The sequence below is a fragment of the Lepisosteus oculatus genome, chromosome 7 (genome assembly GCF_040954835.1).
Source record: "Lepisosteus oculatus isolate fLepOcu1 chromosome 7, fLepOcu1.hap2, whole genome shotgun sequence".
Taxonomy (NCBI): Eukaryota; Metazoa; Chordata; class Actinopteri; order Semionotiformes; family Lepisosteidae; genus Lepisosteus; species Lepisosteus oculatus.
This window is the reverse complement of record NC_090702.1, coordinates 33,560,335-33,579,273: the sequence shown is the minus strand read 5'-3', so window position 1 is coordinate 33,579,273 and position 18,939 is coordinate 33,560,335. Positions and strand designations below refer to the sequence as shown.

At 40.0% G+C, this 18,939-nt stretch overlaps 1 protein-coding gene across 2 annotated transcripts in view; it reads left to right on the top strand.

Annotated features, from left to right (window-relative positions):
• Positions 1 to 5,187, top strand: part of ube2h (ubiquitin-conjugating enzyme E2H (UBC8 homolog, yeast)) — a 40,455-nt gene extending 35,268 nt beyond the window's left edge. For both annotated transcript variants that reach the window (XM_006633426.3, XM_015352584.2), the window contains one exon: positions 1,505 to 5,187. In XM_006633426.3, the coding sequence (XP_006633489.1) occupies positions 1,505 to 1,629 (125 nt within the window). In that variant the 3' untranslated portion in view covers positions 1,630 to 5,187. The remainder of the gene's footprint in view (positions 1 to 1,504) is intronic.
• Positions 5,188 to 18,939: the final 13,752 nt, after the last annotated feature.

Sequence of the window (18,939 nt, the reverse complement as noted above, 5' to 3'; positions counted from 1 at the left end):
ATTCTGTATAAATAAAATTTACAAATGGTCTTCAGCAATTTCGATAATGCACCTATCTGATGTAGACTTTACCCTGGGATCCCATCAATAGACTGTACTCTGCACAGATTTTACAATAAGATTGATAGATAATACTTTATTAATCCCATAGGATTAAAACAAAAGACAACAAAATAAATAAAAATAAATACATAGGTGTGTGCAAAATGTGATGATCATAGTCACTGTAAAAACAATAAAATATGTGCAAAATGTGCATAGGTTTATACAGACCGATTGTCCAAAAAGTACAATGGAGCAAACATGCTGTCGATAGACGAGCAAATGAAGGGCTAACAGTCCTAGTCTAGGGCAGCGTTATGCACCCTGCCAGCCGCCCGGAGGAAAGACCTGCGGAAACGTTCCCTTGAACACCGTAGCTGGAGCAGTCTGTTGCTAAAAGTGCTCCGCTGCCCAGTAACAGTCCCATGAAGCGGATGAGAGGTGTTGTTCATGATGGCTGTGAGGTTGGCCAGCATTCTCCTCTCAGCCACCACCTCCAGGGGGTCAAGGCTCATCCCCAACACAGAGCCAGCCTTCTTGATGAGTTTATTGAGCCTATTTGCATCTTTTGTCATGATGCTGCTGCCCCAGCACACAACATCGTAGGAGATGGCCGCCGCCACCACTGATTCATAAAAAATGTGTAGCAGTGTTCCACACACACCAAAGGACCTGAGTCTCCTATGAAAATAGAGTTGGCTCTGACCTTTCTTGTACAGGGCGTCAGTGTTACCAGACCACTCCAGCTTATCATCCAGGTGTACCCCTAAGTACTTGTAGGAATGTACACCCTCTATGTCCTCACCCTGGATGGAAACAGGGTCCAGCGGAGACTTATTCCTTCGAAAGTTGAAGATCATTTCTTTGGAATTGCTGGTGTTAAGCTGGAGATGGTTAAGATGGCACCACTCCACAAAGTTGGTAATCAAGCTCCTATATTCCTCCTCCCTCCCCTCTCTAATACACCCCACAATTGCAGAGTCATCCAAAAACTTCGGATGAATAAGACAGCAGAGAGCTGATTGAAGGGTTTTGAACTTCAAAAATTGGGTTCACAAAAATGTGTGCTCAAAGTTTCTAAAATAGTCTTATCAGAATAGAAAAAGCAATATAGGTTCTTTCTTTTCTGGCATAAATGACCTTCATCTACAGGCTCTGATGTTCAAAATTAAATTTATTAAAAAAACTGAATCCACTGAAAAGGGAGTTAACCATTCAGGTTTGAGTGTATCCCTTCACTTGCGTTGTGTATGTATAAATGCTTGATGGGTACTTGTCATCTTTTTTTGTGTTCAGACGGCCTTGGGTTGGTGTTGAAAAGAGGCTGCTGAAACTTTGCTTCTGCATCGAGCAGAGTCATGTCTTTTTAATGATTATTCTTCTGTAGACCGGCCCAGCATGCAGTTGGTCTCTTTGCATAGATTAGAAGTGTGCTATTAATCATCTTCTTTTCCCTCCCCAGAATACATCCAGAAATATGCAACAGAGGAGGCTCTGAAGGAGCAGGAGGAGGCGGCCGGGGACAGTTCGTCGGAGAGTTCGATGTCGGATTTTTCGGAAGATGAGGCACAGGATATGGAGTTGTAGTAAAAAGAGGCGCCCTTAACAGAACAGAGACTATATGATTTCTTAACCATGAGAAGCAGACTATAATATTCATATTTAAACAAGGCAATTTTTTTTATTACTAAACAAGGATTTTTATGGATATAGCGTTGGTGTATATCTCACTCTCTAGATGTTCATTTCCCAGTCATTTCTCAACCCAAGGCGCATAGCATTCCCACATTCCACTTTGGTAGCTGCTTAGCCCGAATGCATGTGATCGCTGTATCCTGTTGGTCAGCCTAACTCACGTGTGACTCAACTCTAGAACAAAACGGATGCCTCGATAGGCAAGGCCAAGGGGAACGCATCCCTTCTCTTTGTGACCAATGCACCGAGGAAAAAATAAAAATAGGATGTTGTTGCTGGTAATTGCATCATGGCTATGACATGACGTTCTCTTCCAGTTAAGCCCTTTCTTACGTAATTTTTTTTTAGATCTTGAACTGTATAAAACAGATTGGATATGTAAACAGTTCGGCAGGATTACTGCTTGTTAATACCTGGCAAATATTACTGAAGTTAGTGGCTGTTTTAATTTAATACAATAGCTCGGAGGTTGCTTGCTTTATTTAAAAAAAAAATGGAAATGTAGCTTCAGGAGCCCATTTTGTATAGCGCAGGTTTTTGCTTCCATTTAAGTATGAAAAGCTGTAATGTTTGTTTTTTAAATGCATTTTCCTGTCTGTGCAGGACTCAAATCCAGCTTTTTATTTTAGCATTATAACCCTGTTGTGGTAATAATGGAAGAGGCGACCAACCTTGGCAGAAGACAACGATACTACGTCCTGACACCTCACCTGCCAGCGAGTTAATCCACTGATAGTCCACGCCTTAGTGTAAATGGTTTTTGTAGACATTTCTCTTTTTGCGCATGGATGTATTAGGGACAAAAAAAAAATCCCTGAAAAAAAAGTGGTAGGTTTTGGTTTTCTACCCAGTGTTGCAATATAGGTTTCAACAAACATTTGGGCCCCTTTTTCCCCCATCTGTGTTGCTGGCAGAGCAGGGTGGAAGGCGGGGGCCTGCTGTCCACGTCACTGAGGGGGTGATGGTTGCGAGGGGCTGAACGCAGCAGTGAGGTCACGCCTGACTTGGTGGTTGCAGAGCCTTCTCCTTCCCATTCGTCAGTCAATGTTTTTCTTTCAAGAGCATTACTAAAGCCACGTAGAGAGATTCAGAGGGAGACAAACACAGTCAGTTGGTATCCATAAAGCACAAAGATCTTCTATATTTTCTTAGTCTAGAAGAACTAAATTCAGTTTAAATTTGCATGTTTTTTCCCCTTTAGTTTCCAGAACCACCTGTGCTTTTGTTTTGTTTTTTTATCTCAACAACCTTTTGTACATTGTGGCATGATACAGAACTGAAGTTGTATAGGGCTTTGTTGAGCTAGTATGCTTTAAAAAGAAAAATATATTAACATTTGTGGCTTCTGTTTGAAGGCTAGAGTTAAGTATGTATTATGTAGTGGTAAACTTGATTACTCTTCATTAGAACATGGTAATTGTGGGGGGAATTCTGCAGGTCCTTTTAAACTTGCTTTACCTATCAACTTGCCTATTGCTTGTGCTGAACTAGAGGTGTCTGACTTACATAGGGATAGTTTGCTGGGTGGTGATTTAAATTTGAAAAAGATTTGTATGATTTTAATAATTATAGAAATAGCCTGTTTGAGCTAACATCTTGAAAAAAATATTACTCGCTTAATTTAGCCTATTCCATGGTTAAATAGATATTCCAAAGATTTAAGCTTCCTTCCCTGCCTGTTCCCATATGCAAATTATAGAGACTTGTACAGGTCAACTGTTAAGTTACTTCAGGCTGTTGTAAATTTGTTTTGGGACACATTGATATAACATTGTGTCATATTTATTTTGAAATCAGTTCTTAAAAGTAAGAGCCTTGGATTACATTTTTGTGCCTGTGCGGAAGCTGTGCACATATGCAGGAACTACAAGTTTAAACCTGTGAAATGTGATGAATTCCACACTGGGTGAAATGATAAATCTTGTTTTTCAGTATTCAATAAGGTCTGGTTACTGTGGCAACTAATATACAAAGTGCATTTAAAATCTGGTCACAATTAGAATCCAGAGTAGGTCAACGTTTTGGAATATGCCAAATGGAATATGGGTTTTTAATTCCCAAACCAATGTGAAAAAGGCTGTCACATAATAGTCGTTTGGTATCTCAGAATTTGAGCCTGCAAAACTCAATGATCAGTTGTTCGATTTCCTCTTTGACTGCACACTTAGCTGATTCTGAGCTTGTCTGTTTAAAAAAAACAACAAGTCAACAACTGCAAAAAGATTTGCAATCTGATGCTAAACACGGAGGTTTGGAGTTCATCCATATTTAGATTTTTGAGTAGAAGCTTGAATTTCTTTTAAAGAAGACTTTCAATAGGTTTTTATTTTTTTAATTTCTACACATTGATGCAGTATTGTAAAAATAAAAAGCATTAAAGGAGAACTACCAGCTATGTTAGGTACTTGTGTTCATGATGAGTACACTGGGACCCACACCATTTCTAGGCTGTGGTGTTGGGCTCTTCTGCTGTGGGAGCACAAAACTGGACAACAAAAAATTCTCCCGGGAGACCTGGGCTATGGCTGTTGTAACATGGCAAAAACGTTATAGGGTGGATGGCCTGCGTAGGCCATTAACAGTTCAAAGCCAGCCTTTTCCTTTTTTTTTAGGTAATCCTAAATGTTAAGAGGATATTTGTAATCTTTTCTTTTTTTTTCCCTTTCTCCTCCAGTCAAGAATTTGATTGATACAAAATCCAAAACTAAAGATTGTGCTTCCCTTGTAACGTAAATAAACAGAAAAAAAATCTGATACTGCATCTGTTCCAGGATTTCATTTTCCCCCTATCCTCCGAGGCATGACTGCCTTTGCTTCTCGGCATGCCACGCAGTTTCAGCCCTAGGACTTCTCTCCCGCTCCTTTCTGGTAATGTATTAGACACTCGATGCCGCGAGTGATGAAGTTGTATCCGCAGGAGAGCGGCCTGGCCCACTTTTACCTGACTGATAACCCTGCAGGAAGGAGAAAAGAGACAGATCTCCTGCCAGAAGCACAACAGCACCTGCCCTGACCTCTCCCTCCACTCGGCTGGTGTGCTGGCCAGGCTGTCCGACCCCAAGGGCCGGCCAGCCGTGGGGTCAGGCTGCACCACGATCCCTTTCTTTCAGGTCTTGCTTCTTCAGAGTTAACGCCTGCACTGTGTTAGGGGGGTGTGTGCAGCATGGGAAATGGCCATTATTTTAATCGCAGCTCTGTATTTGGTACCTAGTGTGTGATACTTGAAAAGTCAAAAGGGCGTTTCTTCCGTCCTGAGTCTGGCTGATTTCCCCCCCCCCCCCCTTCTTTTTTTCTTTTTTTCCCCTTCCTTTTACTTTGCATTGTGATTATGTAGTGGGCATGCCGGTCACGAGTGACAAATGCCTTCTATCTATAGGATTATAACCTTAAATAGTTGTGTATAAATGAAAAACTGTAATAACTTTTTTTTAATAAAAAACTTTAAATGTGGACCTTTTGGAGAGGTTTGTTTTGTTCGTGCCCTTGACTGTTTCATGGTGAGGTGGGTTGGGGTTGGTTTGCAGTGAGGAAAGTTCTAGGAGCTATGGTGGTGACGGCTGTTGCCATGGAAATAAGATCTCAACTTGAAGTTAGGAGCCAGACCGGGCCCACTGTCTGCTATTCGTTGCTCCGAAGGGGTTTCCACGGAGTCGGTGGGTGGTTTGGCAGCTCTAGCTTTTGAAATGCCCTGAAAGCTCATGAGTGCTGTTGGCAGGGTATGGCCTGGCGATACTGGCCATCAAGATGGCGGCCCAGTGCCACACCAGCAGCCCAGGCTGTTTTGGATGAAGAGACCTGCTGTGTCTTCACTGTTTTGTCTCAGCGGTGCTGAGGAGATCCGCGTGATTCCGAGAGAGGGCTCCTGCTGGTCTGACTCGGAACAATTGCCACGTCTTTTCTTGGCGTCGGCCACAGACAGCAGGCTGGCCACAGAGTGCACACCTGCTGGGTACTGGGGGAACTCGCTCCCATGGGTGTCTGCTGCCTGAAATGCTGGTATGCAGGAGTTGTGCCAGTTCTCCAGGATGGAAGACCCCTTCTTTACCCAGTCTTCTTCACCTAGGGTAGGGGGGATCCAGTCTGCAGGCTTTCAGTCCACAAGGGCTCTGCACAACCTAAATCAGCTCATTGTTGGCTAATTAGGCCAGTCTAACAGTTCTACATAATGCTGCTTTAAAGAGAACTTGAAAACCTAAAAAAATACTTTCAGGAGTTAATGTGGCTTAGCTGTTCCTTGTTCATGCTTAACCTTTTCTTGAGTGGTTTATAAACCTACAAAAAATATTTTAATCGGTTTTATTGACTAGATGCAGTTTCTGTATTTTTACTTTTTACTTTGCCAGCAGCTATATCACCCTGCAACTCTCAACTGGCTGCCCACAGAAGCTAAGCAGGGTTGAGCCTGGTCAGTACCTGGATGTGAGACCTCCTGGGAAACTCTGGTTGCTGCTGGAAGTGGTGTTAGTGGGACCAGCAGGGGGCGTCCACCCTGCAGTCTGTGTGGGTCCTAATGCCCCAGAATAGTGGCGGGGACACTATACCGTAGTGGGCGCCGTCTTTCAGATGAGATCTTAAACTGAGGTCCTGACTCGTGAGTGGTCATTAAAGATCCCCAGGCATGTCTCGATAAGAGTAGGGAGTTGTCCCAGTGTCCTGGCCAAATGTCCCCCCTTGGCCTTTACCATGGCTTCCAAACTGTACCCATGTATGACTGGCTTGCACTTGCCCTACGATGGACTGTCTGTACCCTGCTTTGCACTTGTTCCTTGCCTGGTAGGCTCTGGCTTCCCGCGACACCGTATGATATAAAGTGGTTTGGCAAATGCCAAGACATGACTTCAACCTGCTATTATATGAACATGAGCATCCTGCTACAAAACATAAATTGATTGTGGGTATATCCAGTGCTGCATAGAGCAGGATTCGCTGTCCCCCCCTTGGGACGGACGCACCTGCGGGTTTTATTCCAGCCAACCTCTCAGTTCCTTAATTGACTTCATAATAGGATTTACCTGAATTCTTCAAGCTCCTAATCATGGTGGAGGGTGTCTTTTAAGCGTCGCCTACATAAGTAACATGAGGTCTTGAATTTTTAAGTCGAAAAATAAACTTGCGCTGATTCCCGTTTCGCAGTTGACTGGTTACCGGTGTAGCATAGACTGGGAGAAGAGCTAATGTCCGCAGACCGAGGACTGAGAACTCCAGCACAAGCGCGTCAGGCCACTAGGTGGCAGCTCGGAAATGAAAAGGTTTTCTTTTTTTTTCTGAGTGAATGTCTCCAGCAGATGGCAGGACAACATTTGTATTCCGCCTAAACTTTCTCCTCCGCTTGAAAGGTGAATATGTACCTCGCCGCGGAAAGGCGGGCTTCTACTGAGCACAAAATTAAACTGATTCCCAGTACTGGATTAACAGCGCCAAAGTGAGCCAAGCATGACTTAAATGTTCGTGAATGAACTCGTTTTCCTTAGTGGATGCTGCACATTGGTGGTGGTGGAGGGGAGTCCCCAATGACCTGGAAAGCGCTATATAAGTGTAAGCAATTAAAATGAATACTTGACAACACAGCATTTTGAAACAATATATTGTGGTTTTCGTTTAACATTTGAAAAAACTACGATGAAATGGTGTTGTCATATTAGTACCTTTCAGTGATTGTGTAATACTGTTCTGTATATGAAAATATACAGTATAGGGAATTCGTCAGGTGACGTAGTGTTTTAAAATTACAGATTTATAGTGTTACCCTGGAGTGTATAGAGCCATGAATGTGACAAGTAATCCACGCCCCTGTCATCAAGTACATAAACTCACCTGGTAAGTTTCTTTATTATAATTCATTTTGCTTTTCTTTCTCTCAGTAGAAAATCTTGTCTTAACAACAAATGACAAACGACGTTTCAAAATGCAGAAACGACGTGGTATTTACGTAAACTTAAGTGGCTATTCCAAACGAGTTTTTGTGATGCATCTTCCTGGACCACTTTAGTGAACATGTTTTGTAAAAAATAATCAAAGAGCAAAGGCATATAACATGTTTGCAGAAAATTTCACTTCCACTTGTTTCTGCTGTTAGACGAAATGCTACAGCATATTTTTCAGTGTTTTTTATACAACTTACTGGTAAACGCACATAACAATATTACATAATAATATCAATATTATGAGAGACTTGTGAGTAAATTGCACTCGGATGCAAAACCAGAAACAGGTTCTTGACCAAGTCTTGAAACTGAACTGCCGTTCAGAAGAGGGCGCTACAGTTGTGTCGTTCACACGGGTTTGGCATCATTACTTCCGTAGTATCAAATGCGCAGGAACGGTACAGAAATAAATTCTGTGACATAAGGCAATTTAATCTCGGCTTCTGCCAAAATGTTCTGTCAAGCAACAATCTGTCCTTTCCCCCATTTCAGAAGTCAGAGACCTGCTGAATAATAATCTGCATTTTTTTTCCCGGAATGAATGAGACTCCATACTACGGCTGGTATGTGGGTTTGTATTCTGTGTACAAAAGCAGGTTGCGCTCTGACAAATCCTGCAAAACATATGAGCTGATGTTCTGGCAGCCATAAATGTGAATGTCAATGTCATACTGGAAGGACAAAAAGAAACAGGAATATGTTGAATTTAAGCAAATTATTTAAAAAATAGACTCAGATATAGATTTGATATAGCATCATATATTTAAAAAATTGTAACAGACTTTAATAGAACCTTTTCAAAATTGATTGTTTTAATTCTCGGATATCATAGTGTTGTACAGTATTTCTCAATGTACTTAAAACTCAGAACACGATAAAACTTTCTCGCCTCTCTAAGTTCCTTTTCTAATTTGTATTTTTAAACAACAAATAGAGAATGCATACAAGCATACGTACTTCATAAATTACCTAGCAATAAAAAAATGCAAGAAACACAATAAAGTAAATGTAGATTAAACCAATTTGAAGATAGATAAAATCATGGACTGCTTCCGAGATTGTGGGGTTGGGCAGAGAAATGGCAGGGAGCATCTGATAAGAGACTGGAAAAATAAACAATTTCATGACTGGTGAATAATAGAAAATTAACGAATGTAGAATGAAATGAAGTGGCACATCAACGGGGACATAGCCTTATCTCCTTTTGGGAACCATACCTACTGGATGTTCTGCCCGCAATATTTTATAACACTCTAGTTTCCAATGCATTTTTCAACCAAGAGAAACCATACATATTCTATATATGTGCTCCTAGACCTTGTCCACTTTTTAGTGGCCTCTTCAATGAGTTGCTTTGTCCATATTTAGTTAAGCAGGCCATTAATTAAATTGTGAAAAACAAAGAGCTAGTGCCGTACTCAACAAATGTCTGCATATTTCCTAAGACTTTCTCAGGGAATATGTCTTTGATCAGCCAATCATTGTTTTTATACAATGAAAAAGCAGCCTGGTAACAAGTGATTAGTGGAAATATGTTTAAGGGACTAGAATTCAGGGAAACCATTGCTGAAAAACGTATTTTGGCGGCTTCTCCTGAGAAATGTTTCCTTAATTGTTAATTTGCGAAGTCAGCTCAATGAAAGAACACGTCTGGGCTCGTTCCTTAAATGAAAGCACTGCTCGGAGGCACCAGAAAATGTAATACAACTTGAGTACGGTGTTTGTGAACTCCCGTTTGTCTTGCTTCAGCACACATTTCTTTACTAGCTAAAGACTTGATTCTTAAAAATAATAAACGTGGGCTGGCAAGCCCCTGAAGTCAAACCCTTCCTGAGAAGGCAAAGAAGTATTGTGAAAACCTCAAAAGCACATGATGCAGTTTATTTGAGGACAAGTTGTTTTACTGTTCTGTGTGATTGTGTGAAACATGCTCCTGTCTGCATGCTTTCTGCTTCTACTGTCGACGTGTAAGAGAAACTGTGATAAGAGTTCGTTTTTAAAGAAATGAGACATCTTTGTACTAGGAGAAGAACAAGGGGCAGAGTGTCAGTCCGCAGAAAAGTATCACTAAACTGAACGTCAGTCTTTCCAACCCTGGAGTTCTGGCACCCTGGGATTTTGGAAAGTTTTTTTTTTTACCTCCGTGTGAACTGTGGAACACCCCTTGCACAGTGAATTTCAGCTCCTTCCATTAGGGCGTCCATTTAGACCCCGCTAGACGATAATAACCTAAATTATCCTTCATTCCCACTTCTATTAATTAGCTTAATTTGGACAGCTGCTTGTATATTTTACTTTATTTTTTCATCTTGCAGCATCTTATGTATCTATCTCACACGCCTCTTTCCCATTTTCATTGTTTTATTTTTAATTGTGAAACTTCCTTAAGCAGCTAACTTGTTTTCCTCATTTAAGCATCTGTGTTTCTTATTTGTAAATGGGTTCATGTTGTGTTAAATGTATCGTGTGCCTTATTGCATCTTTTACCTTCATGCAAAGTAAATTTGCCGTCTGGGACAGTGGAGGGACAAAGTAAGCAGACACTCATCTTAGGTTAACTAAGAAATACATATTATTATTCTGGACTTCTCAGTATTCGGCTTTACTTCCTGTCATTTACAGTTAGTTTTTTATAAGTTTCTTAGGGGCGCAGTTTTACAGTAACACCTTGCAGTGGGTGAGATGCGCTTGTTTCCCTCTCGAGCACTGTGTGACAGCGCACACATACAAAGGGGTTTTGGGTGCAGGGAGGGGTGGAGAGGTGGGGGTTGGCTGTGTGGGCTTTCTGCAGGCTTCACCTCGGGGGTTAAAGAAATCTGAGCTTCTCAATGAAATATTTAGGGGAAGTTTATCCGCAATGCGTTGGTCAGGTGGGCTGCACTGGGGCTGCAGGCTTGCATGATGTAATGTGAATCGAGCTCCTGCCTGTCTAATTGGACAAGACAAATCGTGGCCGTCACGTGACGGCCCGCAGTGGACGCATTAAAATAGCTTTAACTGCAGCTCTGAACTTTCCTGTTCTTTCTCCTGACAACAGCCTTGATAGAAACCTTGCATCTCTGATATGTCGCCAAACACATGGGCAGTCTTCACGACACGCTCAGTCACAGCCTTAATATGTTCTGCAGATGGAATTTGTCAAATCTGTCTGTTGTGTGAATATAAGCCAAGAAAATAATACCGTACGCCGTATCTGTCTCCACTAACCCAAAGGTTTGCCAATTTAAAAACTCATGGATGGTCTTATTTTTATTTTGTAACTGACGTCTACAATGCCTTGGAACCGAGTAGCTACATCAATGGATCTTTTGATTACGTTGAATATTTGTTCTTTTAAAAAAACGCAGAAAACAAGACTTTCATCTTTAACACAAATCCAGTCTTAAAAATTAGGCATATATCGAAATGTGGATATTTTAACTTTTGTAAATCTCTCAGCTCCACGTTAGTTGCTTTGAACGTGTAATTTCCTGCTCAGTCTCATAATCTAACACCTCCTTGCCTTTATTATTATTATTATTATTATTATTATTATTATTATTATTATTATTATTATTGATTTTGATGTTGATCACCAAGTGTATGAATCTGCACTGAATACAACTTTGGAAATGGAAAAGGCAGTGATGTTTTGATAAAAATGCTTTGTACTCTTGGGCCTCGATTGTTATAGAAAGATACCCATCCAATGGGTGCAAATATTGGTTGTTTTGGAAAAAAGGCAATAAATAAAATGTTTAAATGTATTTTGACCAGAGAGATGATGAATTTGTTTCCATGCCTCGGAGCAATAACATTTTTGACTGCAGTATTATTTGTGGGAGGCATAGCGTGTCTCTCTGGTTGTCGCCAGCTCCTTCAGGAACATCACAGATATGGTTCTTAATTTTCCTTTTACCGACAAATTCTACTTTTCCCATGAGCTGCGCCTCATATTACAGTTAATTGATTCTCTGGAGTTTTCTGACCTGTGCTAGGGTTCTCTCAAGAAGGCCCTGCTGCTAAGTAGAAAATGGTAAATAATGTGGTGTTGATTGCATCAGTGAGCATTTGGTAGTTTAAGGAAACTAATGTTTTTCTCATTAGAGAATTGTGTTGAAATTTGCAGTAAAATCAAAGAGAAAGCAAAGTAGAACATTTTACAGTGGATTGTTTTTCCTGAAACCGTGAAAGTTCATAGCTGTTGCCTGGTTTTTGATTAAAGTACAGCCCCACAATTCTGGTGCATGTCAGTTGCTTTTAAGCAAACAATGGGTAAGAACTGTATTCGGCTTAAGCTTTGTGTTCCTCCTCCCCAAAGAGAGAAAGATGCTTCGGTATCATAATGGCTATGGGACCCTCTGCATTATAAATGAGTAGAACAAGCTTCCCTGAAACAGTCAGACAAACAGGATCTCTTTCACCCGTACAGATCACTGTCTGTAAATACCAAATCAAGCACAGCCATTGACACCTGAAAAAACACCAGACTGGAAATGTGAACGATTATCACCACATAATCAACTTAATACTAAAATTACAGTTGTTATTTATTTCATATACGTTATGTACTTCTGTTTGTATTACAAAACGATAATGTAGACTGAATTGACAAGACCTTTAGAACTTTTAGACAGTTATTAAAATTTCAAATCATGTATCCATCTTCAGAAAGCCCCTCATTTCTGGGAACCCAGAATCTGTCCCACATGTACCGGGCACAGGGCGGGGCCAGACCCTGGGCTGGACGCTGGCCCATTACAATCCATCCCACACAAAGGGGTGATCAATGAACACTAATATATCAGCCCTGTACGCGTTCAGGAGGCAGGATGAGACCTGAGCACACGCAGAAATTCTACTTGGACAAAATACAAACTCCACACAGAAGGACATCCAGGCAGGAATCCAGCCCAGGAAATGTGAGGCAGAGGAGGTGAGCACCTCACACTGTACCCCCCATTCTGAAAGGTCCCGTGTACAGGCACATGTCTGAAACATTAAGATATCAAAAACAATATTCTTCTCTGGTAGTATTGTTTAATCAAAAGGCAACACCAGAGCATAAGAAAGTGCGGCGTAATTGTTTCAGGACTGCAGAGAGAGGGCCCGGTGGAGACACTTCCTGCACTCAAATTCCTCTGGATCTGATGATCTGTGCGTCGGGGCCAAGGGAAGGGTTAATGTTCCAGTAAGCCTGCCTAATGCACATGTTGAGAAGAGAGGAGAGAGATTAAAAAGGGTGTGCTTTCCAGATTAAAAAAAGACAGCTCTGTGAAGCCACTCAGATCCCGAGAGGGTGCTGTCCGACACCAAGGCCCTCAGCTGTGTTTTTGATGTCGACTCGATGCTTTTGTCTACATCAGGATTCTTGGCTATTTTCTTCAGATGTGTGCATTTTCGTGTGCATTTTTACGTTTCAATCGTGACTATTCTGAGGTCCAAATGACACAGGCATCTTGTTTTGCACCAGTGAAATCCACTGGCGATACACCTGCTGTTGTTTTTTTTTTAATGGTTTGCTTGAGAGTGGTGACTCTAGTTTCCAGAGTTATTTCTTCCTTAAAGAACTGCATGATGCAGAATGATTGGTTGTCTTTATTAATGGACGACGCTCTGATTAAACAGGTCTCTCAGATTAAAGATGAAGGGGAACAGAGAGAAAAGCCGAGATGCAGGCCTGAGCTTTGAGGTACTGCATTGAGGGCAAAGATCCTAACCAGTCCACTGGTGTCTTATTCAAACTAGCTCCTCCTGCTTCCCTGAATTGCTTGACCTGCTTCATGCTCTTTTCTGCATTAGGAAAACACTGACACAATTTCCTTGCATCCACTACACTAGTTTATGCCCTTCCTGCCCTGCAGATTGTACGACGTTAGCAGAGTGAGTTTGTATTTTGTCAGCGCTAAATTGAACAGACCGAGACGCCGAATGTTTAGAAATTGTAGCAGATATCATCTGCAGCTAGTAAACATGCTTACAAAAAAAAACTAAAGGAAGCACTCGAAAGATAATTATTATCCAAGATAGATTGCTTTATTAATAATTAAATGTGAATTTCAATATACATTCCAAATATATAAGATGTTTCTTGGCTCAAGGATAAGACAAACACGCCACCTATCACCAATGATTGAATATTCCTGCATCACTGTGCGAGACGCACGTTGACAAGATAGCAAAGAAACACTGCTTTTACCAAAAGGGACTTGGCTTTATTTAATCATTTAAAAACCGTGAACGGTGCACTTACATTTATTTTACGAGTTGAAAGTCTAAATACGAAAACGCTTGTTTGGCGTATTGCAGACGTTTGAAAAGGGTGCCTCCAAATGATATTTTCTGTTTAAAAAGCCTCGTGATTCTTTGATTCTTTTCAGAGCAGCTACACCCATTACCTGTCTTCACCTTCTGTTCCAGGAGACGATCTGTTCAGCCTTTGTGATTCTTGAAAAACGGAAGGATGAACAGTTTTGTGATATTTATGTTTACTATAGCATTTATTTCTGTAAATCAGCTTCCATGTGAAATCTGTAAAAACCGTTTCTGGAGCTGATGTTGCATTTATTGTTGTGGGCCTCCTCACAACAGTGACTGTGTGGTAAAACTCTTATCTGTTACTTCAGTGAAATACCTTCAGAGCTGTTTCTCGCCTTGCTTAAAAGCCGGGCTGGAAATTGTTTTGCAGAAATCTTTTGAAATATTCGCCATGGCGCAAGTTACAGGCGGTGTTTCGTTTACTCAGTTATTCATCGGAGTGCGAGTATTTTGTTCAGCGCGGAAATTACCTTACTGTTTATTTAATTTGATTTTCCGAATGCTAGTTGTGGTATTTTCTATTATTTTTCTAATATGTACAATTTATTTTCTGATTGTTTAACGTTTTTAAATGCTATGTCCTAAAAGCCTTGTGAATGATTTTTTTTTAAATCCTTTTAACCAGGTAACCAGGTAAATCCATTAAGAACAAATCCTCATTTGCAATGATGACCTGAAACCCCCATGTAGACAGCAGGGTATCATGCTGCAGCCCCTTAATGAAATGTTAAACATCCACAGTGTACTGTATACACCAAGCCCCCTGTTTCAGGAAAGCCTTGACAGCAACATGATACAAGATTCCAAAACATCTGTAATTTTCCAGTGAGCCAGCCTGCCAGCATAGTCAGTTAAATGCTAGCTAAGGAGCTTTCACATGGGATAGGTTAAGACCCACTACAAATAACTGCAAAGAACCATTTAAGACACAAGTATAATATATATGTATATTTCATTGTATATATTTGCATTATATATATATAACATTGTATGGATATAATATATGTATCCCTATATGTGTGTATAACAAAGTAAGTATATAATACACATGTATATTGTGTATATAAAATAGTATATAATATGTGCACAACCGAGTGAGTGGCATGGCGTTTTTTACGTTTTGCTGTAGAAATTGATGAAAGCACAACCACTGCAGACTGAGTGCAGTCCTTGTCTTTCTTAGCAGCACATGTGGAAGGATCATCATGCTGTGGAGATTTAGAGTTGGCAAAAGGCTTAAGGACAAGTTCTATAATTTCTGGATAACCTCATGAAGGCAAAGGGTCTTTGAAAAGAAAGATGTCTGGACCGTGTAGAGATGGCACACCAACTAGGGATAACGAAAGACACAGGCTAATGGCCAGAACGAGGGAATGTACAACACGCCTCTATACCGCATGGTGTTCTGTCCAGAAGGGCACTTGCCAGCAGAGAAATGCAACTCTAACCTGCATGAAATTTTAAATATGGCAATCAAATTGGTAAATGGGATAAAGACCTGGTTTGTTAGCACTATTTTACCTGTCTTTGTGTGAAGAAATGGGAGCTGAGATCCAGTCACTGCTATTTCATACTGAAGCCGGTTTCCTGCTGTAAATATTCACCTGTCTCTTGGAATTGAAAGACAGGTTCAGTGCACCCAAGGATTCAACGCCTGGCGGAACACCCTGGGAGAAAAGACTGGGATTAAAGTCACAGACTTTTGAGCCACACGTTCTACCATCTGAATGGCCTTAAGAAAAGCATGAGGGGCACAATTCTTCTTTTTTAACTTTACACCTCAAAACTTGTAAATGCAGAATTGTCAGCAGGAAATGGAATACATTCCACATCTCTATTGTATGCAAAACACATTTATGTGTCATAAATCGAATGCATTTTAAGCCATCATCATTCACTGTAACACATTTGTCACTGTGTGTGATATTGTTAAAATGTTAAGTATGAGCAAAGGGATTTCTAGCCAGAAGAGATAAATAAACACCTGAAAGTCACCTAAATGTCACCTGACCAACTTTCTTTGACCGACTGGTCAGCCTACTGAAGGTGCCCAGGTCATTTCCCATTGCCTTCTGGGGAATGTAGTTCAGACAAGAATCTCAGTCTTGTCTGAGCCTATCACCCTTTCTTACCAATAACGGACAACTCTTTCAGAGCCACACAGCAAAACTCTTCAGTCAGCAAAGAGTTCAACTCCACCAAAAGACTAGATGTGGGAGAATCTGGCCTCATCTAGGGGATGATTTCCACTTTCTATGAAAGGCTAAGTGAGTCTTGTTATACATTGGCCTAACCAGTTTCTGGACCAACACTACTGAACATCTATAGGCAACCCTTCAAAGGTACTTTCAGAAGGCGTATGCATACCCATGTTTTAGTGCTCTAACAGTTCACAGCCCAGGTTCCCGCAGATGTGCAGTGCTGATTTTACATTGCAGTGCATAAGAGCATCATTATCTTATATCAGGCATAGTGTGGTGCAATAGCCCATTCATTATTCACCAGTGCAATGTACATCTGGTTTCAGGATGGGTGTCTTGTTACTGATGTCAGCTCTCAATATATCCTTATGCAACAACATGTTCATTACTAGATTAACACAAGGATTTGTCTCCTTTGCATGTATAGCTGAGATATCTGCATGTACATGGATGAATGAGAAGAGAAAAAAATATCTGTATACTTCAAATGGCATTAAACCATTGTTCTTAGGTCCCTTGGTTTTGTTTTGGTTTTTTTAATAATTTGTTGTCACATATGTAGATATTTTACGTCAAAAAGTACTTTATGTGTGATTTTGCAGGTGTTCGCTTTAACTGGGTGATTTTAGTCTATGTCCGTGAAATTTCTACCAGTGAATTGTAAGTAATTTGTGTTCTTCTTTATTGTAATTTTTGTTTATTTTTTCTGTTTTACTGTTGTGCAGAGGTACCAATACATGGTACATGTATTGTGTGCAGACATTTACAAAACCAGATTATAGGCTATATGTTGCATCTACATATATGTATTATATATTATGTTGACGACTTAAATAAATTTGATTCGACTTGCAAATGGAAATGTAGAAATCGATATCCATTTTTCACCCTGTTTGTTTCTGCTGTGTGGAAGCCAGGCTGTGCTCTTCTCCGGAGCCGCTGGAGTTTTGAGATGAAATTGTGTGTTGATGGATTACTGCTCTTCTTAATGTCCATCATCAGTGCAACCTTCTAATCCCTCTGCATCAATACTGCATCCGATTCTGATCCTGGTACGCCGGGGCTGCAATTAAACCCCCAGCTATGAAAGGCACACCGTCGCTCAGCCAAGAACCGAGAGTGGATGTTTTTTGAGTACTACCTAAATATTCCTATAGCACTGCGCCGGAAAGTACGCTTCAATATTGCGCTTCGGTTTTTACTCTTTTAAGAATGTGGGACACACGATAACACAGGCATTGTCGCTGTCGTTTAAATTCAAGGCAAATCTACCTTTTATCTACCTCATACTTGTTTCTCAACGTCTGATGCACTTCATAATCATGTTTAAATGGTTCTTATTTTTAGTAACATTTTCGTAGAAAGATCTTACTAATACTTTAAAATCGACATCCTTGCAATTAATTTGTGAATCGGGTGGAATAGTAAGCTACTCTTAATGTTTAACATTCGGGTATTTCAAAATTTTCTTTAAATATATATTAGGATATATTCCATTATGTTTACTGCAAACTCTTCTAAAGCAAACCTTACATTTAAAATTTCTAGCGAATGTATAGTCTCCATAAAAGCTGTTTAATATACAGTACTATACAACAGTGTAAAACAAAAATTATGCTTCTTAATTTGCTAACAATCGATAACGTACCCTTATTATTTCCATCATTTAATAAATCTTCTCAGATTTCAAAGATGTCAAAACAGTGTGGTCAATTCACCGTGTGTGATTGATATCTTATGCAACTTTTCACCTCCTGTAATAATAAACTTTGATATAACTGCGTCAGTTTCTGTTTTATAATGTTTATTATAATAGTATTACAAAGCAATTCAACAATAATCTGAAATTATAGCCGTAAATCATCTGACTTTCTGCGGAACAGAACATGCGGAAGTCTACAGTTCAAGATGCACTATCTCCATGAAAACGTATATATATAATCAGTCACAGCTAACACCTTAGGTTATATTTAGGGAATTATTCAAAGATCCCGCTTTATGTAAAGGAAATAACGTTTTATTATTAAAAATGGGTAACCTTTAAATTGAGCTGACATGCAAGGGGTCGACTGCGATTAGCTAGAACGATTTAGTCCTTTTAAATATTGTATGTACAGGAAAATAATAAGATTGATTCATTTATACTGTATCTTCCGTGGCTCGTATCTCAATGATGCTTGGCAATTAACCGGTCAGGACACAGGACAATTAACAGAACAGGTAAAACATAACAGTATTAAGTGTTTTAGGGTAGACGTCAGGTAATTAACCAGCAGTCAAAATCATCAACAACAACAACAATAATAATAATAATAATAATAATAATAATAATAATAATAATAATAATAATAATAATAATAATAATAACAATAACAATAATAATAATAATAATAATAATAATAATAATAAACTGCATTCCTGAGTCTTATTGTAGTTACAGTATGGTATCATTATAATTAGCTCAAATTTTAAGATTAATATTCAATCTTTCATTGAATATCAACTTTACTGGATGACAGTTCAATGTTGCAATTAACGGCGATGTATAATCTCTCAAAGGACGCTGTTGGTCATGCCTTCTGCTGAAGAACGTCACAGCTCAAGCAAACAGACGCACCCTCGCCTCTCTGCGTCCGGATAAGCCTCTTAATGCTTACATTGCTTTGAACTGGGCAAAATGTTTGCGGAATTAGTCTTTATTTCCAGAGGCTAGAGTTTGCGAATAGTTCAATAACATATAGTTTGGATCAAACACGCAAATGCAATAATACATTTTCCAC